We start from the raw sequence: 17,585 nt of genomic DNA, 5'->3' as shown, positions 1-17,585 counted from the left end.
GGAAACCATGCTGCCTTGCTCCTTGGTCAACATGGCTCTCTTCTCATAGGGTTTGCTTGCTGTGAAGTTGGCTGGGTTGGCTGTGTTTCTGGCTACGGGCTCAGTGAGCAGAGTTTACCAGGTGCCAGAACCTTCTCCAGGAGGGCTTTTCTTCATGCACGTGCTGCACAGTTTGGGGTTGTTCTCTGCAGAGTTGGTTTCTTAAATGTTCTGGGTTTTATTACTCCTCACTGTTTGTCAAGACGCTGTTGCTGTCTGAGTGTACTTTGACATTTTACTCATGTTAATCTCCTTTGGGCTTATCCTCTAAATCAGCCTTTTGACAAAGTCTGGGGGCTGGGTTTAATATGAGGTTGTTCTTGCTCCGTTTCTAGAATCAGCAGTTTAATATCATTTTTTCTTTTTGCTGGTATAGGATTACAGGAACACCACTGTAGTCCTAGAGGACATACAACTGAGCCCACCTTCCCCACCTGCCTTCTGAAGGCTTTTAAGGGCATTTTACAGGCCTCAAGGGTTTCTTGGGCTTCAAGCTGAAAACAACTACAGTAGAAAGGATATGTGTATGTCTTGAATAAAAAAAAATAAATTATAAGGAGTGACAAAAGTGGGCAGCCTCTGTGACAATGAAGAGTCACGCAAGCTGCTAGGCGTTAAAAGGCTGTGGTGTGCCCTTAACTGTGCCAGGAAGCAAACACATTGTCACTGCTGTGCTCTGGCAATTTCTTTCTTAAGGTGAAAGGGCCTTAAGCCTGTTTTAAACATGTTTCTGTGGTTTTTATTAGCCAACCATACAGTGCAGAAACTGCTGCAGCTGGGGGATTTGTATGTGCTAGAGACTTTTCTACAATCCTCCTTAGGGGTGACTGTACATCTTAATCTTCTGTTGATCATGCTCGTTCTTGAGTGTTTTCACATTTCAATACTTAAAAAAATGACAGATAGGTGAGACTTGTTAAAGATTTCATCCATTCTGTTTAAAATCTCACTTCATTATTTTTTTAAAGATGTAGAGCAAGGAAAATTGTGTTTTTTGTTGTCAAAACTGCTCGGCTGCTGCTCCCCTTGGAAAATCAGTCAAAGGTGTTGAATGTATGTGTGGGGAGGGATGTGGGGGATGGCTGTTGTTTGAGCAAGATAACTCTAAGCTTCCTTATCAGATGTCCCAGAGAGCCTGTCTTTGAAGGAAGTAGGCAGCAGTGGAGGAGTGAAGCAGGGTTCCTTGTATAATTGATGGAGGAGAAAACAGAAGGATTGAGCCCACATCCCTTTTGCCAATTTCCATTATTTGAACCTAATGTGTATAATGAGTTTTTAAGTGATAGCTTCTGAACTCAGCTGATGCCTTGAGGATTTCATATATAACGTGGTACTAAAATCTGTTAAAACAGTAATTGGTGCAGAAATATCATAAAGGTACTGTGTCCAGATCCTTCACTCACTGCTCCAAAACTGAGTTTTGGAAGTACATTTCTTACTGAGCTTTCCTTGGAAGAAAGCTCACTCTTCTTACCAGGTAGATGAGGAGCTTTTAGTTAAATCAGAACAGTTGCTAACTGTAGTCTTTTTAAGACATACAGACTTGAGCTTGTAGCAAACAATGACTAGCTTCTAAATGTTGAAGCCAAGATTTGGCTCCTGTTGTTATCTGCTCTGCATTTATTATTTTTATTTCAGTGGGGGAGTAGCGAATGCGGGAAGAGAAAATGGGGGTAGGAGGGGTAGGGTAGATAAACTTTCTTATTATTATTTAAGGCCAAGCACTGTAAAGTGGATACATTAAATATTTCTCAAGTGTAAAGCAGGTAAACTGCAAATATTTATGCTTACTTTCAACTTCTACCAGTGCTTTTTTGATGCTTCAGACACCAACTCTGTCAGACGGAAGCTCCAGTACAGTATTGCTTTATTGGTGAGGTGCCTTTGATGCAGCTTTGTGAAGCTGGCATGATTAAATTTAATTTAACATAAAAGTAGAAGATGGTGATGCCTGATGTCAGGCCTGGCATATGTACAACTGATGGTGGGAGACAAGGAAAATAAAAATTAGTGGGTTGATGCACGTGGTCCTGTCTTTAGGAAAACTGTCTTTGCCCCAGTTACTATTGTCCAGTGGGCAGTAATAATTTGGCTCAGCCCAGTCCCCAGTTGCTGTGCTTCAGGGACTGATAAAGCAACTTTGTTTATTTACAGCTAGAAAATGTCCATGAACTATTCTGATTTACGGGCATGCTGATCTGCATCATTCCTGCAACTCTATTTGTGCTTTTATTTAGTTAAACGCTTAAAATCTAAGGAAAGGATTTTTTGGATAAATATTCTCCAGGTAAGTCAGCAAGTATATTCCAGCTTCAAAGAAGAATATTTTTGGATGGATGTAGTTCACTGAGATTTGCTCAAGTAGGTTGCAGATGTCTGTGGGAACAGGGGGCTATCTTGCCAAACATCTTCATTTCTAAGTGTCAGAAGTTTGTTTTCTAGAAAAGTTGTGATCTTTCAAAGTTCATGGTAAGAGTGATCCAAAATAAGATGCTTTTAGGTAGGGTTATTCTTTCTGCCCATTTAGAACAGAAAAAAAAAGCTGGTTATTGGAGCCTTTTTGTTTAGAGGACTCTAGGTATTAAAATGTTGCTATGCCAAAATTCAAACTCTTAAATGATAAAGATGTATTTTTTCCCAAAGATGGCCAAAAGAAACATGCAGTGAAATAGTCATGTTTCTTTCTAATGGGGCAGAGGTGGAAAACCTGCTGTATGAGAACTGAATACTTGAAGAGTAATGTCCATCTTAGCCCTATTAAAAATCCCTGAGAAATTCTTGACATGTAGTTCTGAAAATTCAGCACTGGAGCTGAGACAGTTTTGCATGGATCGGTGTGACTTCTGGAACAACATGTCTCTTTTTGGTAATCCAGAGGGCATATGCCAAGGAGTCCCAATGGGTCAGGAGCAATGTCCAGAGCAGACTGAAACCTGATGGGCAGTGGGGATGGCATGGAGTTCACAGACTTCCAAGTCTCTTTTCTAACCTCTGCCTTAGTGTCAGGATGAACCTAGGCAAACAGTGCTGTGCCAGGGCTCTACCTCTTCCAACTGGCCTGTGCTACCTGCAAAGCCTGTGGCTGTGAGCTGACTCTAGAAGAGCTTTGTTGTTTTTCCTATAATTTTATAAGTCAGCCTCCAGCAAATACAGTTATGTTATTTTATTTTCTTTTTACACTTCCTATTCCTTTCTCCTTTTTGTTTGTGTTTTGTTTTGACCGGGATGTGAACCAAATCATAACTTTGTTTAAATGTTGCAAAGCTGTGTAAAGTTACGGATTATCTTCTTGCTGTTAAAAGTCAGCAGTAGACAGGAAGAAAAGTTGAAAATACTGAATGGGCAGCATATTGCTGCATAGGCATTTAATGTTGTTACAGTGTGATATAAGGTAAAATATTGCTTATTTCCTCCTTGCTGTTCAAAACAACCTAAAGCGTGTTATGACCAGCATCTACACAATAACTGAAGAAGTAAAAACAAACATTTTAACAGAGAAAAGCATGGCCTGCCAAATACCACGTGTAATTTATGACTATATGAATAATCAACAAACAAAATACTTGAAAACACCTGACTTTCCAAGTTGAAGACTTTAATTTCTTTCTAAAACAAAATGATAATGTGGAAACATTCCCTGTAATATCTTTAAAACTGAAAAAGAATCCAAAAAAAAAAAAGAGGGCTGCGATGTCTGCTGGAGTTTGCTAGCAGCTTAATCAATCTGGGAACATAAATCCATAGATGTATCAATGACAAATTATTACAAAACTTCATAAACAAACTTGGCTAGATAAATAATATTGGAAAACAAGCTTCAGTAAACAAGGTTGCTTTTTTTTCTGTTTCATCCTTGTTTTTAAAGAGGCCCTTATGTGATCCACAGAATAAATAACTTCCTGTCTTGATAGCTATTGCAAATGACAGCTCCTACTGCTGACATTCCTGCTATTTTTAATCTGATATAACTTTGTGTCCTGTGAGGGTGGATTTTTTAATTTATTTTTTATTTTTTTATTTTTGAGATGAATGCCCCATTCTGACCTAGCAAGCAAATGCTCTCAGAAGAGAGCTTGTGCATCTCCGGGTCTGAGCAGGGGGCTGTGTGTTGCCTCTCAGAGCATCTGCAAGAGGGAAAACTAAACTGCAGTACTTCAGAAAAAGCTGTCAAAAGGAGATAAAAACTCTGAGCAAGTCCCTTTGGAGCATCTTAAGGTTTTCTTGCTGCAGTCCTTTGAATTGATTAGGACACTTCAGCTTGCTTGTCTCCATTGTGGTTTCACCATAGTGCTTTAGTGCACAGCTGGGGAAAGCTAGAGGAGAGCTCCTCCACCTTCCCATCTTCAGGCAAAGAAGATGGAGAGATGAGTGGCCCATGGCAGCCTTGGTGATCAGCAAGTTGGATGTTGCAGTCCTTAAATCCGAATAAGTAGCCAGGCAGGCTTTGGCTGCCCAGAAATTTGCACCAAGCCTTCCAGGAGGAGGGAACCTAATCAGAAAGCCAATAAAAACTTTTGGGGATAGCAAAAAGTTAGATCAGGTTCTGTTGGGAGGAATGGGAGAATGAGTGAAATGTGCTCTGAGCAGCCACAGCGAGGCCAGTCTCTTTGCATGTATCAAATGGAGAGAAATAGGATGGAGGGAAAATTGGGTAGACCAAGTTAGCAGAAGAAAAATAGGAATGACAGCATGCAAAATACCTGACAAAGCTCATTTTGGCAGAACAATGTCTCACTCTGCTCTCCTAGTTTGTGTCCAGCGTGGCTTATATTGTCCTCAGTGCAATATTTTCCTCTTTTAAAAGTATTTTTTGGGTGGCGTGATAAATGCTGATGCACCAAAGCTCTTGGGCTTACTCTATTAGTTCCGTTCTTGTCATTAAAAGACATGCTCTCCTCTTGTCCTTTTTACTCTTCTTGTTTGGGAGAGAGGAAAGCAAGTAAATACAGAGCTGATGGTTTAAATCACTGCTGCCAGATGACATTCTATGGGAATGTGGACTTGCCAGTATGTAGATTGTAAATAGTCCTTTGATTTAATAAGGGTCTGTTAAGTACAGAGCACAGCCTACAGTAGTGAGGAAATAGGAGTGCTTCCAAAACTGGTGTGAGGGAAGAAATTCTCCTTTAGATTTCCCTCCTCTGCGTGCCCAGCTTGCTCTGAGAAACAGCTCTCTGCTTCCCATAGATAGCTGAAACCTGGGGCCTGAGCGTGTCCACAGGTAACTTGGTTTGTTGTTGGTGCTGCCCATTGTGCAAGATTGGGTGATCGTGGCTTTATAACGCTGACCAGATGTCATAAAAAACAGTGATGAGTGCCAGCGTTTCTTGAAGCTGCAGTCTGGAGAACGTCACGGAAAGCAGTATTCAAGAGGAAGATGCTGGCATGAACATTGCAACCACCCGTCATGAGTCCTTGGAGTCCTGAGACCCCCTTGAGAGACTATAAACTGAAAACCCTTTAAGTTTAGACCACACCTCATTTGAAATAGGGGTGGCCACAACTGGCCAGACAGTGGAGGGGGCAATGTACAGATGGAATATAGCTCAAGGTTATAATGAAATTGGGTTGATGGCTTTTTGTGGGCATTGCAGTAGTAAATCATGTTATATAAAATCTGCTGGGCTATGGGACCAAGCTTGGACTGGAAAGAGCTCTCCAGAAGAGACTGTGCTGGTGGTCTGGCATGCTTCTGTAGTGGGGAAAAATGTACCAAGACAAATTGTCTTCAAAGAAGCTGTGTAGAAACACAATACCTAGTATATGTGCTGCTTCTTGAGGACATGCAAAATGGAGCAGTTGGAAATCAGTCCTTGCTTCTTGTAACTTTAGAAAAAAGAAAAATATGAGAAATAGGAGACAAAATGAATGAATATTGACTGTATATCCTTTGTCTACATATCTGGAGATGATGCAGTAGTGCAGTAGTTTAACAAGACCTTAAGTCTGATCCTGTTTCAGCTATTTTAATAAAAACGTAGAAATCTGTTTTTTCTACTGATATTTTGTTAACAACAAAACAATACTTTATTTTCTTCTAATGTGCAAGATGGATGCGGGAAGAAATGGTGAGAGGAAAAATAAACAGTAAAAATGGTGACTTCATGCACTGGACTGTGTTCATGTACAAAAGAAACCAAAGGGAAGAGAAATGTCCCTGTCTTCTTCCCTCAGTTTCTCTTGGTTACTACAGCAACATCAGCAACACTAGGTGAGGGTTGTTTTCCGAAATGGACACTGTCCCCTTACAAATGTAAGACATTCAGCATCTTTTCCACTAGGTGTGGTAAAGAACCTCTAAAGATGCACCGAAACCAAACAAAACACATCGACTCTATTTTATTTTCCTTTTTGTAGTTTTGGGGACTACACTTACGTCTTGGTAGCCTATCATTGCACTTCATTTAGCCAAAATAGAGATCAAATGCACAGTGAGATGTAGTGTGAGATATTGTTCAGCCTGTAAATGGAAGGCTTTGCCCTTCTTTTTACAAGACTTGCAGTTTCCTTCAGCCAGGGATTTCCTGTGGGGCACAGCTAACCCTGCTACAAAGGAAGCTTGCTGCTTTCATTGACTCTTTGTTTCTGAAAAACTAGTATTCAGTGACACCCATGTCCGGAGAATTTGGTTTCTTTGCTTGCTTGCTAAAGGAAAAGAAATGCTGCCTCTGCTATACTGCTACCAGTATATGTTTTTGGCTTTTTTCCTTTTAATCTGCACAAAGTCAACCCAAAGTTTTACTTCATGGCAACTGTACATCCCTCTTGGTATGTTGCTTCTCGAGGTAAGAAGTACAGGCAGGCTTGGTGGCTTCTCTGCCAAAAACCCCAACACTTCTCTTGTGCTTCTGGGAGTCACAGGCACAGAGCTGCAGGTGTGTTTGGCTCTCTCCGCAGACCCACGGCTGGAAACTGATGTCTACTCCTTCTCTGTCTCCTTAAGAAGAGGTCTGTGGTCAGGCAGTGGGAGTTGTTGCAGGTGAAAGGAATCCTCAAGCCTCTCCATTGCTTGTAAATTCATCAGTTCGTGACAATCATTCTAACCCTCTATGTTAGAGATGGTTTTATGAAAGCAAATGCTCTTAATCTGTCAAGATGAAGAGAAGATGTGTGGCTCCCTGGTGAAGCATCCAATTGAAACCAAATATTTAGGGTTAGGTCTGCTTGTGCCTTTACAAAGGCAAGTGGCAAATGACTGCTTTGGTCATTATCCAGGGCTTTTAACATGCGAAGTTTATGTGAATACTCAGGCAGAGGCTTGGATCTTTCCAGTTGTTTAACTTAGCCTATTAAAGCCTTTGAAGTAATCTTTTGTAATATCTCTCTCTCTCTCTCTTTTTTTTTTTTTTTTTTTTTTTTTTTGTGGACTTCTCTGAATGTCCACAAAAGCCCGTGCAAAAACTGAGCCCTATTTTCGGACTATGGTTTTTCTCACCTCAGTGCTTTATGCTGAGACTTTGGCCTATTTCTCACCTTTGTGCTGCTTGTTTGTCAGAACGTGTTTCTAGTGCTCCTTATAACATCGCTGCTGGGCTAATTGGTATTGATATATTTAGCGTGTATACACATTTGTGCCTCTTCATTAGAGCTAACGAATGTCAATAAAAGGCAGCTTAGATTTAAAAAGAGAAAAGAGGGAAGCTTTCTATAAACAGTGCAGCAGTCTTTGTGATGAATTGGGTGTAACCGTGGAGAGTGGCAGAGGTGAAGCAGGCTGTCTGTTAAACAGGAAACGAGTGATTAACATTTTTTGTCCTACCGATCGTAATTATTCCCACTGGCTGAAAAAAAATAAACACCCCTCGATCTCTCCTTACGGTAGTCAGAGAATGAAATTTGATGTTATTAGTCATTCTGGCATTGTATGGACGAGCTGCTACTTTATTACTCCAAGTATTTGTATTTATTTTAATAAACTTATAATTGTGATTTGTGTCTACCTTACAATAACCTGTCTGTGCTCTGCATTCAGCAACAGCTTTTGCCTTGAACTATTGCCCCTGCTGCCGTGCTTGTGTCCTCTGCATAGCTTCATTCATGGTTGTTGTATTAGAGCCTGCAGTGAGTAATTGTAACGGGGCCACCGGTCTGCTGCAAATCACAGCGGCCTTCCTCATGGCTTATTGCACTATAGATAATCCTAATCATTTTAATCCCTTTGATGAGTGTGCATTAGAGGCGCTGAGTAGTGCTAATCTTGGCTGTGCTGTCATTCGGAGTGGCATTGGGGTATCTGCAGGTCTTCTTTATCTTACCTTTCTTGAGAAAAGTAGTAAATTATTCAAAAAGATACATTTTTTGGTACATGTGATAATATTCTATGGGGCTTTCTTGGAAGGTAATAAGCATATCCCTTACCTCTGATGGTTTATTAATTGAGTCGTCCATCAGCTTTTCTATTATATGACCTGGGATCAATGTCAAGGCACCCAGGTTGTGTACCCATTCTCCTCCTCTGCTGCTTTGCATTACTGACGTGATTGCAGCAGAGGCTGGTTCTGAAGTCCAAAGGTCTGAGAAAGCTTTAAGAAGGAGGCAAGGAGGTCCTGATTATCAGGAGAGATTGACTTCAAAATGTCCCTCTTCAGTGAGGCTTTGTCTTGGCTTGCTTTGTCACTAATGAAGTTAGGAAATGCTCCTTCTTCATCAGAAGCATATATGCATAAATATATGCATATACATATATTTGTTCCATATTTGTGGAAAACAGAACCGTCTATCTATGAACAGGAAGCCTCATATTTGTCAAACACTTGTCTTTGTCTGTCTGTCCTAACAGCAGTCTTAAAGCTTCAGTTTTGCAATGGCAATATTGGGATTTGTCTAGATCACAAAATACATAGTCACCCCTGCTAGCTTTGCATTATTTTTTTCATCTGATACCCATGTCTTCCCTTATTTTCTACTATTCACAGCTTTTATTTTATCCTGGTGGTTATTTGCTTTTATGTTTTTATATGACCGTGTTGCTTTCTTAATGTTGCCTTTCTTTTACCCATTTCATACCTACAATTGATAGTTTTTAGACAAACCTGTTATCTGTCTTGGCTTCCCAGATGATTTTACCAGAGGTGGAGGAAGTTCCATTTGACAACCCCCTTTTAAATATCCCTCAGTTTTCATACGCATTTTTGTCTGTTGTTTTTCCTAATCAGTGTCACTTGGTTTCCTCATCTTTGAAATGCTAACAAATGTTTGTATTTTCGGTGTGTGCTGTGCTGGTATTGTATCATGCCTGTAGTGTGGTTATTATAGAAGTAAATGTATTTATAAGACACAGAGTACAGAAGGGTGGTCATGAGAAGTTCGTGTTGGGGGTCATTTCAATTGGAGCAGTCTCCAGGTGCATGCTAGCCTTGTATGTATGCTTCTTATTTTATGTATTACACAGTTCATGGGTTTTATACTCATCCTTTCTAAATGCTCGTGTAGAGAAAGTAGGCAGGTGTTGCCATTTTATTAGAAACGTCCAAACTGCTATTATGGAATAGTGCTTTAAATGAGTCTGCCTAGAATGAAGATTAATAATGTATCTGGGAGTCGTGGTTGGGAATTACTCAAATACGTGTCAGTAGAGCTGCTGGTTCTGACATGTACGTGTGCATAGCCAAGTCCCTTAAACATCCCTGTCTGGAGCTGTGCGTGTATTTTCTGTTACTACATATTATGTTTCAGAGGAGAAAGCTCCAGTGGTTGTGAAATCCCCTCCAGTCCCTGGTGCCACGTGGGGCAATGGGATGCAACCTGGAGGATGGCCAACCCTTCTACAGCTGTGGAAAGGAAATGCAATAGGGTATAAATCTGCGGACTTAACTGCAGAAGGAGCAGGACTTAGATTAACACCAATGAAATAGGGGCACAATAGGCCTCCTCTGTCCGTGTATAGTGATCGTACACTGGTAATACACAATCTGTTACATTCTTGTACGTTCACGGAAGGAACAAGGGATTGCTGAAATCTCATCAAACGAAACGGTCTGTGAAAGTACCTCCATGTTCAGAGATGATGTTTCATGGGTGGTGCTCTGGGAAAGACTCTCGCTATTGCTACCATCAGTAATGAAAAGCCCAGAGATACAGTATGAGGTCCCCGTAGGAGTGTTGAAGTGTTTCTGCAGCTTTTCCAGCTGAAACTTCTTAGCCACGTAACAGCGCAGGATAAAAATGAAGTCAAACAAAGGCACCCCCCTAAGAACAAAGGACCTAAAAAAGCATGACCTGTTTGGGAGGAAATCCTGCCTTTCCACCTTCATGCAGCTGCAGGTGGCAAATTGCCAGCCTCTTCTAAATACGACTGTTTGACCTGAGGGTAAGTGACATGCTTTCTGTCCGTGCTCTTATCAGACAACCGAGAAGGTTTCTGAGCCGTAAGGAAAGAATGCAGCAATTGGGTGGCAAAGATAGCTATTCCATTAGCAACTGAAACCTCTGACACTGCAGCCAGATGTGTGGTCATGTTGGTGAACACTGTGGTATCAGGAACCCTCTTGAGAGAGAAATATGGCCTAAGGCTCTTTTATGAACAAGTGTGCTATCATTTGACCAAACATTTTTGGGTGTCAAACTCCAGCTCTGAGCCAAGCCCAAGCACGATATGCAGTATCTGCCTCTGAACTTTTCATATCTCACAGTTAAGACAAAGAGCCTGCCTTACAGCAGACTGTCATGCCTAAAGAAATCTTGCTACATCTGGAGTTTACAATGTGCTCTTCCCTCCTTTGTCTCCTCACCATGCCCCTGCAAACTTGGCAAGATGGCTGGAAGGCACAGCAAAGTGGGTGCAGCATAACTATTCCAAGCAGACTTGTCTATTTTGCCAGGCATGGTCTAAATCAGCCTTGAACAGATGCCACGTGGTGCCACTTGCCATGGTTAGCCCCTGCTGCTGTCTGGTTGTTAATGCTGAAGGAGCCCTGAGCATGTCCTGACAGTCCTTTGCATACTTTCCTGGGAGGTTTTTTTTTTTATATGACTTATTTGTAGAGTGGCTGAGGCTCCAAGAGGAAGGTGATTTGAACATCTGGAACTGCTGTAGAGTTCCAAGACACAGACCTTGAGAGATGGGTCTGATGTCCTCTGTGACAGCATAAGGAAGTCCTGGGGTCTCCCTTTTGCTTTAGTGCTCTTTCCACAGAGGGACTCTGTTGCTTCTGCTTCCTTCTGTAAGATGTCAGTAATATTGGTCACTGACACGTATTAGCCAACAGTGTTCATGGCATGCACCTCTCAATGGTGATGATGCTAATTGATGAGTCGATGAACTTCCATCCTACCAGTCCTCAAGCCTGACTTTCTTACCAGGCATGTTCCTGTTGCAATATTCTCTAACTCTTAATTAAAATAAATAAGCAATCTCCTGCTCCACCTCATTTTTCCCCCTTCATTTACAGTTATCTGAGAGGGTCATAGCAAAAGCAGTCTTGAAGTGTCATATTTACTGACAGCTCCTCTCCAAGTTCCAAATCTGTTTCAGATTTTGTTTGGAGAAATATGAGAGTTACAGTCAGGTACTGTACCCCAACCTGCATTTGCAGCCATTTCAGCTGATGGCAGTGCAAACTGACTAGCAGCACGTGTAGACCATCCTCTTGAATAAGGCATAGGAAGCAGTGGACTGCTGAAATGTCTTCTGAGTGAAAAATTGGTAGGCAACTGGGGCAGTTGATTTTAATACAAATACTTGACCTGTGTATTGCGGATGCAGTATTCCTCTTACCTTACTGTCTCCCACTTCATTACAACTGCATCTGCCTCCAGAGGTCAACTCTTTCTGCCTTTGTTGACAGTTACTGATGAATATATTTTCCAAGATGCTCTGGTGTGCTTTATTGCAATAACATGAGTATCTGCAGCTTGGTAGCAGATCTGTGATACAAGATTGTTTTTGTAAAAAATACCAACTGTTGCATCCATTCCTTGTTCTCCCTTTTTTGGTGGCAATCACAGCACTGTAGCTGAACAGGGAGTGAAGGAAGCTCAGTATGGACCTTCATGGGAAATTACAATACGTGAGTCTCACAGCTCCCTGGACATTGACAGATCCACAGTTTGATCCTGGAAAAGTCTGCAGTGAGCCTAGGCTATTGGTGAGGTCGGCAGTAGGGTTATACATGAGCTCTTGCTCTACTTCCCTCTCCTGTGCATACTCCAAGGAATGCAGTGGACAAAAGATGGCCAGTGTGACTCTCTGGGCTCTCTTTAAGTAAAAGCCTACAATATTGTCAAGTTCAATAAAGCAACTGTGTTTTCAAGTGTTTCTTTTTAGTAAGACACCAAACCAATTAAAAAAAGAAAATATACTTCTACTTCAATTTTAAGAGGGATATGACTTTTTCAGCAGTTAGTCAGGGTAACCTTAGGTTGCATGTTTTAATATAGGTACCTCATGAGTTTAAATGTAGTACTAGACATCAGCATTGCTACTGGCACCCAGGGATTAGATGTCTCAGACTTTTATTGTTTTAAAATATAAAGCAGTTTGAGTTTATTTGTTGTTTAGAAGAACAAGCTGGGTGTTCTTGCTTACAGTGTGGTTCAGCTTCAAGAAATGTTGGAAGAGCAGATGAACGATATAAATGTGTAGATTCAAATGAATCATTTTCTTGGCCTCGTTAGTTTTATTAGCTGGTATGTGCTCATTACACTACATTTAGCAAATATTGGTTTTGCATATTCTGGCTCTTAATCAGCAAGGAATGATAATCATATCCATAGCTGATAGTCATTCTGCTGAAGAAGTATGACTGAAGTATGAAGTATGTGATGAAGTTTGAAGGCCAAACAGGAGCAGAGGCTTCCAGAGCTTCATCTCAAGCACACAAACTCAGTCCCAGGAAACACCCCACAGGTGGCAGCAGTCCTGCCGGAGTCATAACGTGGGTCTGATAAAATTCCAGCAGGGATGCTGTCGGAATGACCTGGCATGCATTGCCGGTGCACGGAAACCTGGCTGGAGATGCAGCCAATTGCTTTCTGTATCCTTCAGGTGGGATTTGAGAGACTTTGCTTCAAAGTCCTGCCGAAAGCCGCGGTCTGAAGCGTCTTGCAGCGTGCTGAGGCGGCAGGGCTGCGGCTGGCGGTGCCGCTTCTCCGGCTGCCAAGATCCACTGCTGAAACTATACTTTTTTATCAGGTCATGTTTGCGTCTGGCAAAGATTTGTAGACACAACATCATTAACAGCAGTGCATATTTTCACAAGATTTACCTCTTCAACACTTTTTTCCAAGTTAGTAAATCATAGCTTCTTTAATGTCCTGCTGGCTGCGTGAAAAACAGGAATTTATGTAACAAGCTCTGGGCCGCAAACCTTTTCCTGTTAGGAAAATTTTTTTTTTCATTGTTGGCAGGGTTAGGAGACAGCTCTGTTACTCAAAGAGCGACCTCAGATGTCCTCAGTACAATAATACCAGATTATGATATTTTTGATGACTAAGGAATAGCAGTAATTTCTTAAATATTTAACACTTCTTTTGCAGAGGAGAGGGAGCCGAGCACTAGCATGGGATTTTCTCTGCCTGATGTTTTGCGTGTTCGATATGCTTATTTTGATAGTAAACAGTAAGCCTGAGCCAACTGGGTATGTTTACAAAATACAATAAAAAAATGAACTGGCGCAGGAGGTTTTTTAATCAACAGACGTGCAGAACAACTTTCTTGCGACATTGCTAAATCTGGAATTGTGTCAGCCTTTAATTCAGCTGTGGCCCTACAGTGAAAACAAAGGGCTGGCGGGGCTGGCTCCCAACCCTCCCTGGCCCTTACAACCACAGCCACGGGCAGGTCCAGAGACGGATTTTGGGGCTTACCCTCCTGACACGGCGCTAACACTGCATTACGAAGACGTCAGGTGGTGGGGGAAGGCGGATGCTTGCCTTGAGCCCTGCAAGTCACTGAGCATTCGCAAGCCTAAAGCTATCCAGAGGCGAGTCCCAGATGATATTTTTACAGGGCCACATGTGGTGAAAATAAAATTTCAAGGCCTTCCCTAATGCCCTGTCGCTAGATAGAAGATGAGTTTTTGATTGCAGGGTTAGCATAGACTGACTGCAGTGAAGAGACATGGTCCTGTGGCAATTAGTTAATATCAGAGAGATTGGCTTCCTTTCAAAATTAAATGAGGAAATGCTGAAATCGTCACTGGTGTTGATTTATCTGGGATAATTTGTTAAAGATGGTTCTCTGGATTGAAAGGAGAGGTTGGAAAGGCTTCTGAAGTTAGGCAGATGCTTTGACTCCCTGCTGTGCTGGTTGAACCGCGCTCTGCCACGAGGCTGTTTTCCCCCATCTTCTGCTGTCCAGGAGAGCTTCGTGACCCGTTTGTTGTGAGGCTGCACTCTTGTGGGGGTATTCTCAGAGTACTGCTGCATATAAGGTGTTACAGTCCTGTCCAGGACTTCTTGCTGCCTTCATGTGCTGAAGGCCTCCTCTTTGACCCCAGAGTAAGCTTTCCTGTTGAGCTCTGCAGATGGCCAGGCCTGCTTTGGCCGATTGAGCTTCCACAGTCCACACTGTGCCATGACCATGGCAGAGAGTTTGAGCCTCAGCTCTCTGGTTGGAGGCAAGCCCCATTAGATGACTGTTTTCACCTGGTGTGGCTCCTTCTTATGGTTGTTGCTGCTTTCCTTCTGTCAGCTGGATGTATTGAGAATGAGGCAAGATGTTCATATTGGCAGTATCTTCGAGAAAGGAAGACCCATTTCTGGAGATGCTCCTGTCACAGGTGGCATTCTGGGCTTGGGAAATGCAGGAGATAATGAAAAGCTTGAGCACTCCCTGGTCTGTCTTGGCACAAGATATCTTGTGCCATCAGGTATTACAAAGGTCAACATTGCTTGTTAAAATGTTGATTTTGAAAGAGAAAGATATTTTAAGACTGAAGTCTTAAATGCAGTTTTGTCTGTGCTATTTGCATTCCTTTCTGCCTCATTATTTCTTAGACAATTTGTGGTTTTTATATACAAAAATTCGAACTTAGTCCTCAACTTTAGTCCTCAACTGATTTCTGTAAGTTTTTTCTCACTTAACACAAGTAATATAAGCCTCACAATGTTCAGTGGCAATATGCATGGACTGGCATGTTTGCAGGGTTTAGAGATGTGCATGATGAGATCCCATTATAAGGACCATAAAACAGGATCTAGCATTCCTCAACATTGCATAATAATAATAATAATAATAATAATAATAATAATAATAATAATAATAATAATAATAAAGAAATTGATAAATGCAATCAGGTTCAACTCATCAGAATGAAGTTGATAATGAGATTTTCAGTGGTCTTTGTTTTCTGATATACTTTGTCTCTTATATGGGGGATCTGTAGTTTCTCCTATATGAGGAATCAACTACTTCAGTAATTTTAATTTTTCACAATGTCAGATGTGATCTTGCCAAATGGCAGACAAATTAATTTGGCAACTCTCTGCAAGTTTTAGCCTCTTCTGAGTGGTGCACTGATAGAAATATTTCCAGGCTCGCATGTTTTCCCATTTCACAATTACCCCTATGTTTTCTAGTGAAATGAGAGTATGTTTGCAAAAGCAAATAAAAACATGCCATAAAAGAAGCATCTTTTCTTCGTTTGAAAGAATCAAAACTGTACAAGCAAGGGTATTATCATGCTGTGGAAGTCTTGTTCATTGCAGCAGGTTTTCTTGTAAGGAGAGTTGATGTGAAAGACTTTCCTGAAATGTATGTAATGTTCAGCATGTTAAGTATCTCCTTTTGTACAGATGAATGTATAACTGGGGACCACGGTTAGGAATATGGCATTCGGAAATGTAGCTGAATGAAAGGACTCAGTTCTGAAATAATTTTTTTCCTGAAGTGCCTCTTACACATGTAACATTATAAGAGGCCTCTCTTTCAACGCCCTCAGAAATGCATCCTGTGCTCTTACACCTTATTTTGTTTTTCAGAATTCAATCCGTCACAACCTGTCTCTGCACAGCAAGTTCATCAGAGTGCAGAATGAGGGAACAGGGAAGAGTTCCTGGTGGATGCTCAATCCTGAAGGAGGAAAGAGTGGCAAGTCTCCGAGGAGGCGAGCGGCATCCATGGATAACAACAGCAAGTTTGCAAAAAGCAGAGGCAGAGCTGCCAAGAAAAAAGCCTCCCTTCAGTCTGGTCAAGAGGGGAATGGCGACAGCCCTGGATCGCAGTTCTCGAAGTGGCCTGCAAGCCCCAGCTCGCACAGCAACGATGACTTTGATAACTGGAGTACATTTCGACCTAGAACTAGCTCTAATGCTAGTACAATTAGTGGAAGACTTTCTCCTATTTTGCCAGAGCAAGATGATCTTGGAGACGGGGATGTGCACTCCATGGTATACCCATCATCAGCCACCAAAATGACTTCTACTCTACCCAGCCTTTCAGAGATGAGTAATTCGGAGAACATGGAAAATCTTTTGGATAACCTTAATCTTTTGTCACCTAATACGTCAATGACTGTGTCAACCCAGTCTTCATCTGCTACCCTGATGCAGCAAACACCAGGTTACTCATTTGCATCCTCGACCACAAGTATAGGTTCACCAAATCCAGACTACAGGAAATTTACGTATGCTCAAGCTAGCATGAACTCTTTGCCCCAAATTCCTATGCAGACTCTTCAAGACAGTAAATCAAGCTATGGATCGATGAGCCAATATAACTGTCCTGCAGGACTTCTGAAGGAGTTACTGACTTCTGATTCTCCTCCGCACAACGATATCTTGGCATCAGTAGACACTGGTGTTTCCCAGGCTGGTGGCAGGGCGCTGGGCCAAGGTGTGCTGATGGTCACTAACTCGGTGATGCCAGGTTATGGCAGTCAGCCACCCCACAACAAAATGATGAACCCTAATGCCTGCCCTCACCAAGGACATAACCAGCCAACACCTGCAGTTAATGGTCGTGCCTTGTCACACACAGTGAACCCCATGTCACATACTTCAGGTCTAAATCGCTTGTCGACAGTGAAGACTTCGTTACAAGTGCCTATGAGTCATCCAATGCAGATGAATGCTATGAACCCGTATGCCCCTGTTAACAGTTGCAACGGCTATGGAAGGGTGGGAATCGTTTCCCTCCACCAGGAGAAGCTTCCCAGTGACTTAGATGACATGTTAATTGAACGGTTGGACTGTGACATGGAGTCAATTATTCGTAATGACCTTATGGATGGAGAAACGTTAGATTTTAACTTTGACAGTGTATTGCCTAACCAAAGTTTTCAGCACAGCGTAAAGACAACCACACACAGTTGGGTGTCAGGCTAGGATGTAGTAGGAGGTAAGCTGTGCTTTTTATAATAAATCTGAAAAAGAGCTTAAAGGGAAAAGAGATGTCAAATGCTTAAAATCTGGGTGATCACCTGTGTTGGCATGTGAAATGCCTCTGTTATAGTCAGTGATTTTCCAGTCCTTTATGAGTTTGTAAATCAGGTTTGCACTGGTGCGTTAGGATTGCCATGTACTGACTTCTGTACTTCATGTGGAGCAGTAATGTAATGTTTTGCCATTAATATTTTAAACCAAAAACTTCCTGGTAACTAACAATT

General features: G+C 41.8%; 1 protein-coding gene across 1 annotated transcript in view; it reads left to right on the top strand.

Annotated features, from left to right (window-relative positions):
• Positions 1 to 17,585, top strand: part of FOXO1 (forkhead box O1) — a 63,942-nt gene that overhangs the window by 42,700 nt on the left and 3,657 nt on the right. Inside the window, exon 2 of the mRNA XM_068673691.1 lies at positions 15,961 to 17,317. Within this exon, the coding sequence (XP_068529792.1) occupies positions 15,961 to 17,304 (1,344 nt within the window). The 3' untranslated portion in view covers positions 17,305 to 17,317. The remainder of the gene's footprint in view (positions 1 to 15,960; positions 17,318 to 17,585) is intronic.

Source organism: Anas acuta, chromosome 1, assembly GCF_963932015.1.
Source record: "Anas acuta chromosome 1, bAnaAcu1.1, whole genome shotgun sequence".
NCBI lineage: Eukaryota > Metazoa > Chordata > Aves > Anseriformes > Anatidae > Anas > Anas acuta.
The sequence above is the reverse complement of the archived record's forward strand: the minus strand, read 5'-3'. Positions and strand labels throughout refer to the sequence as shown.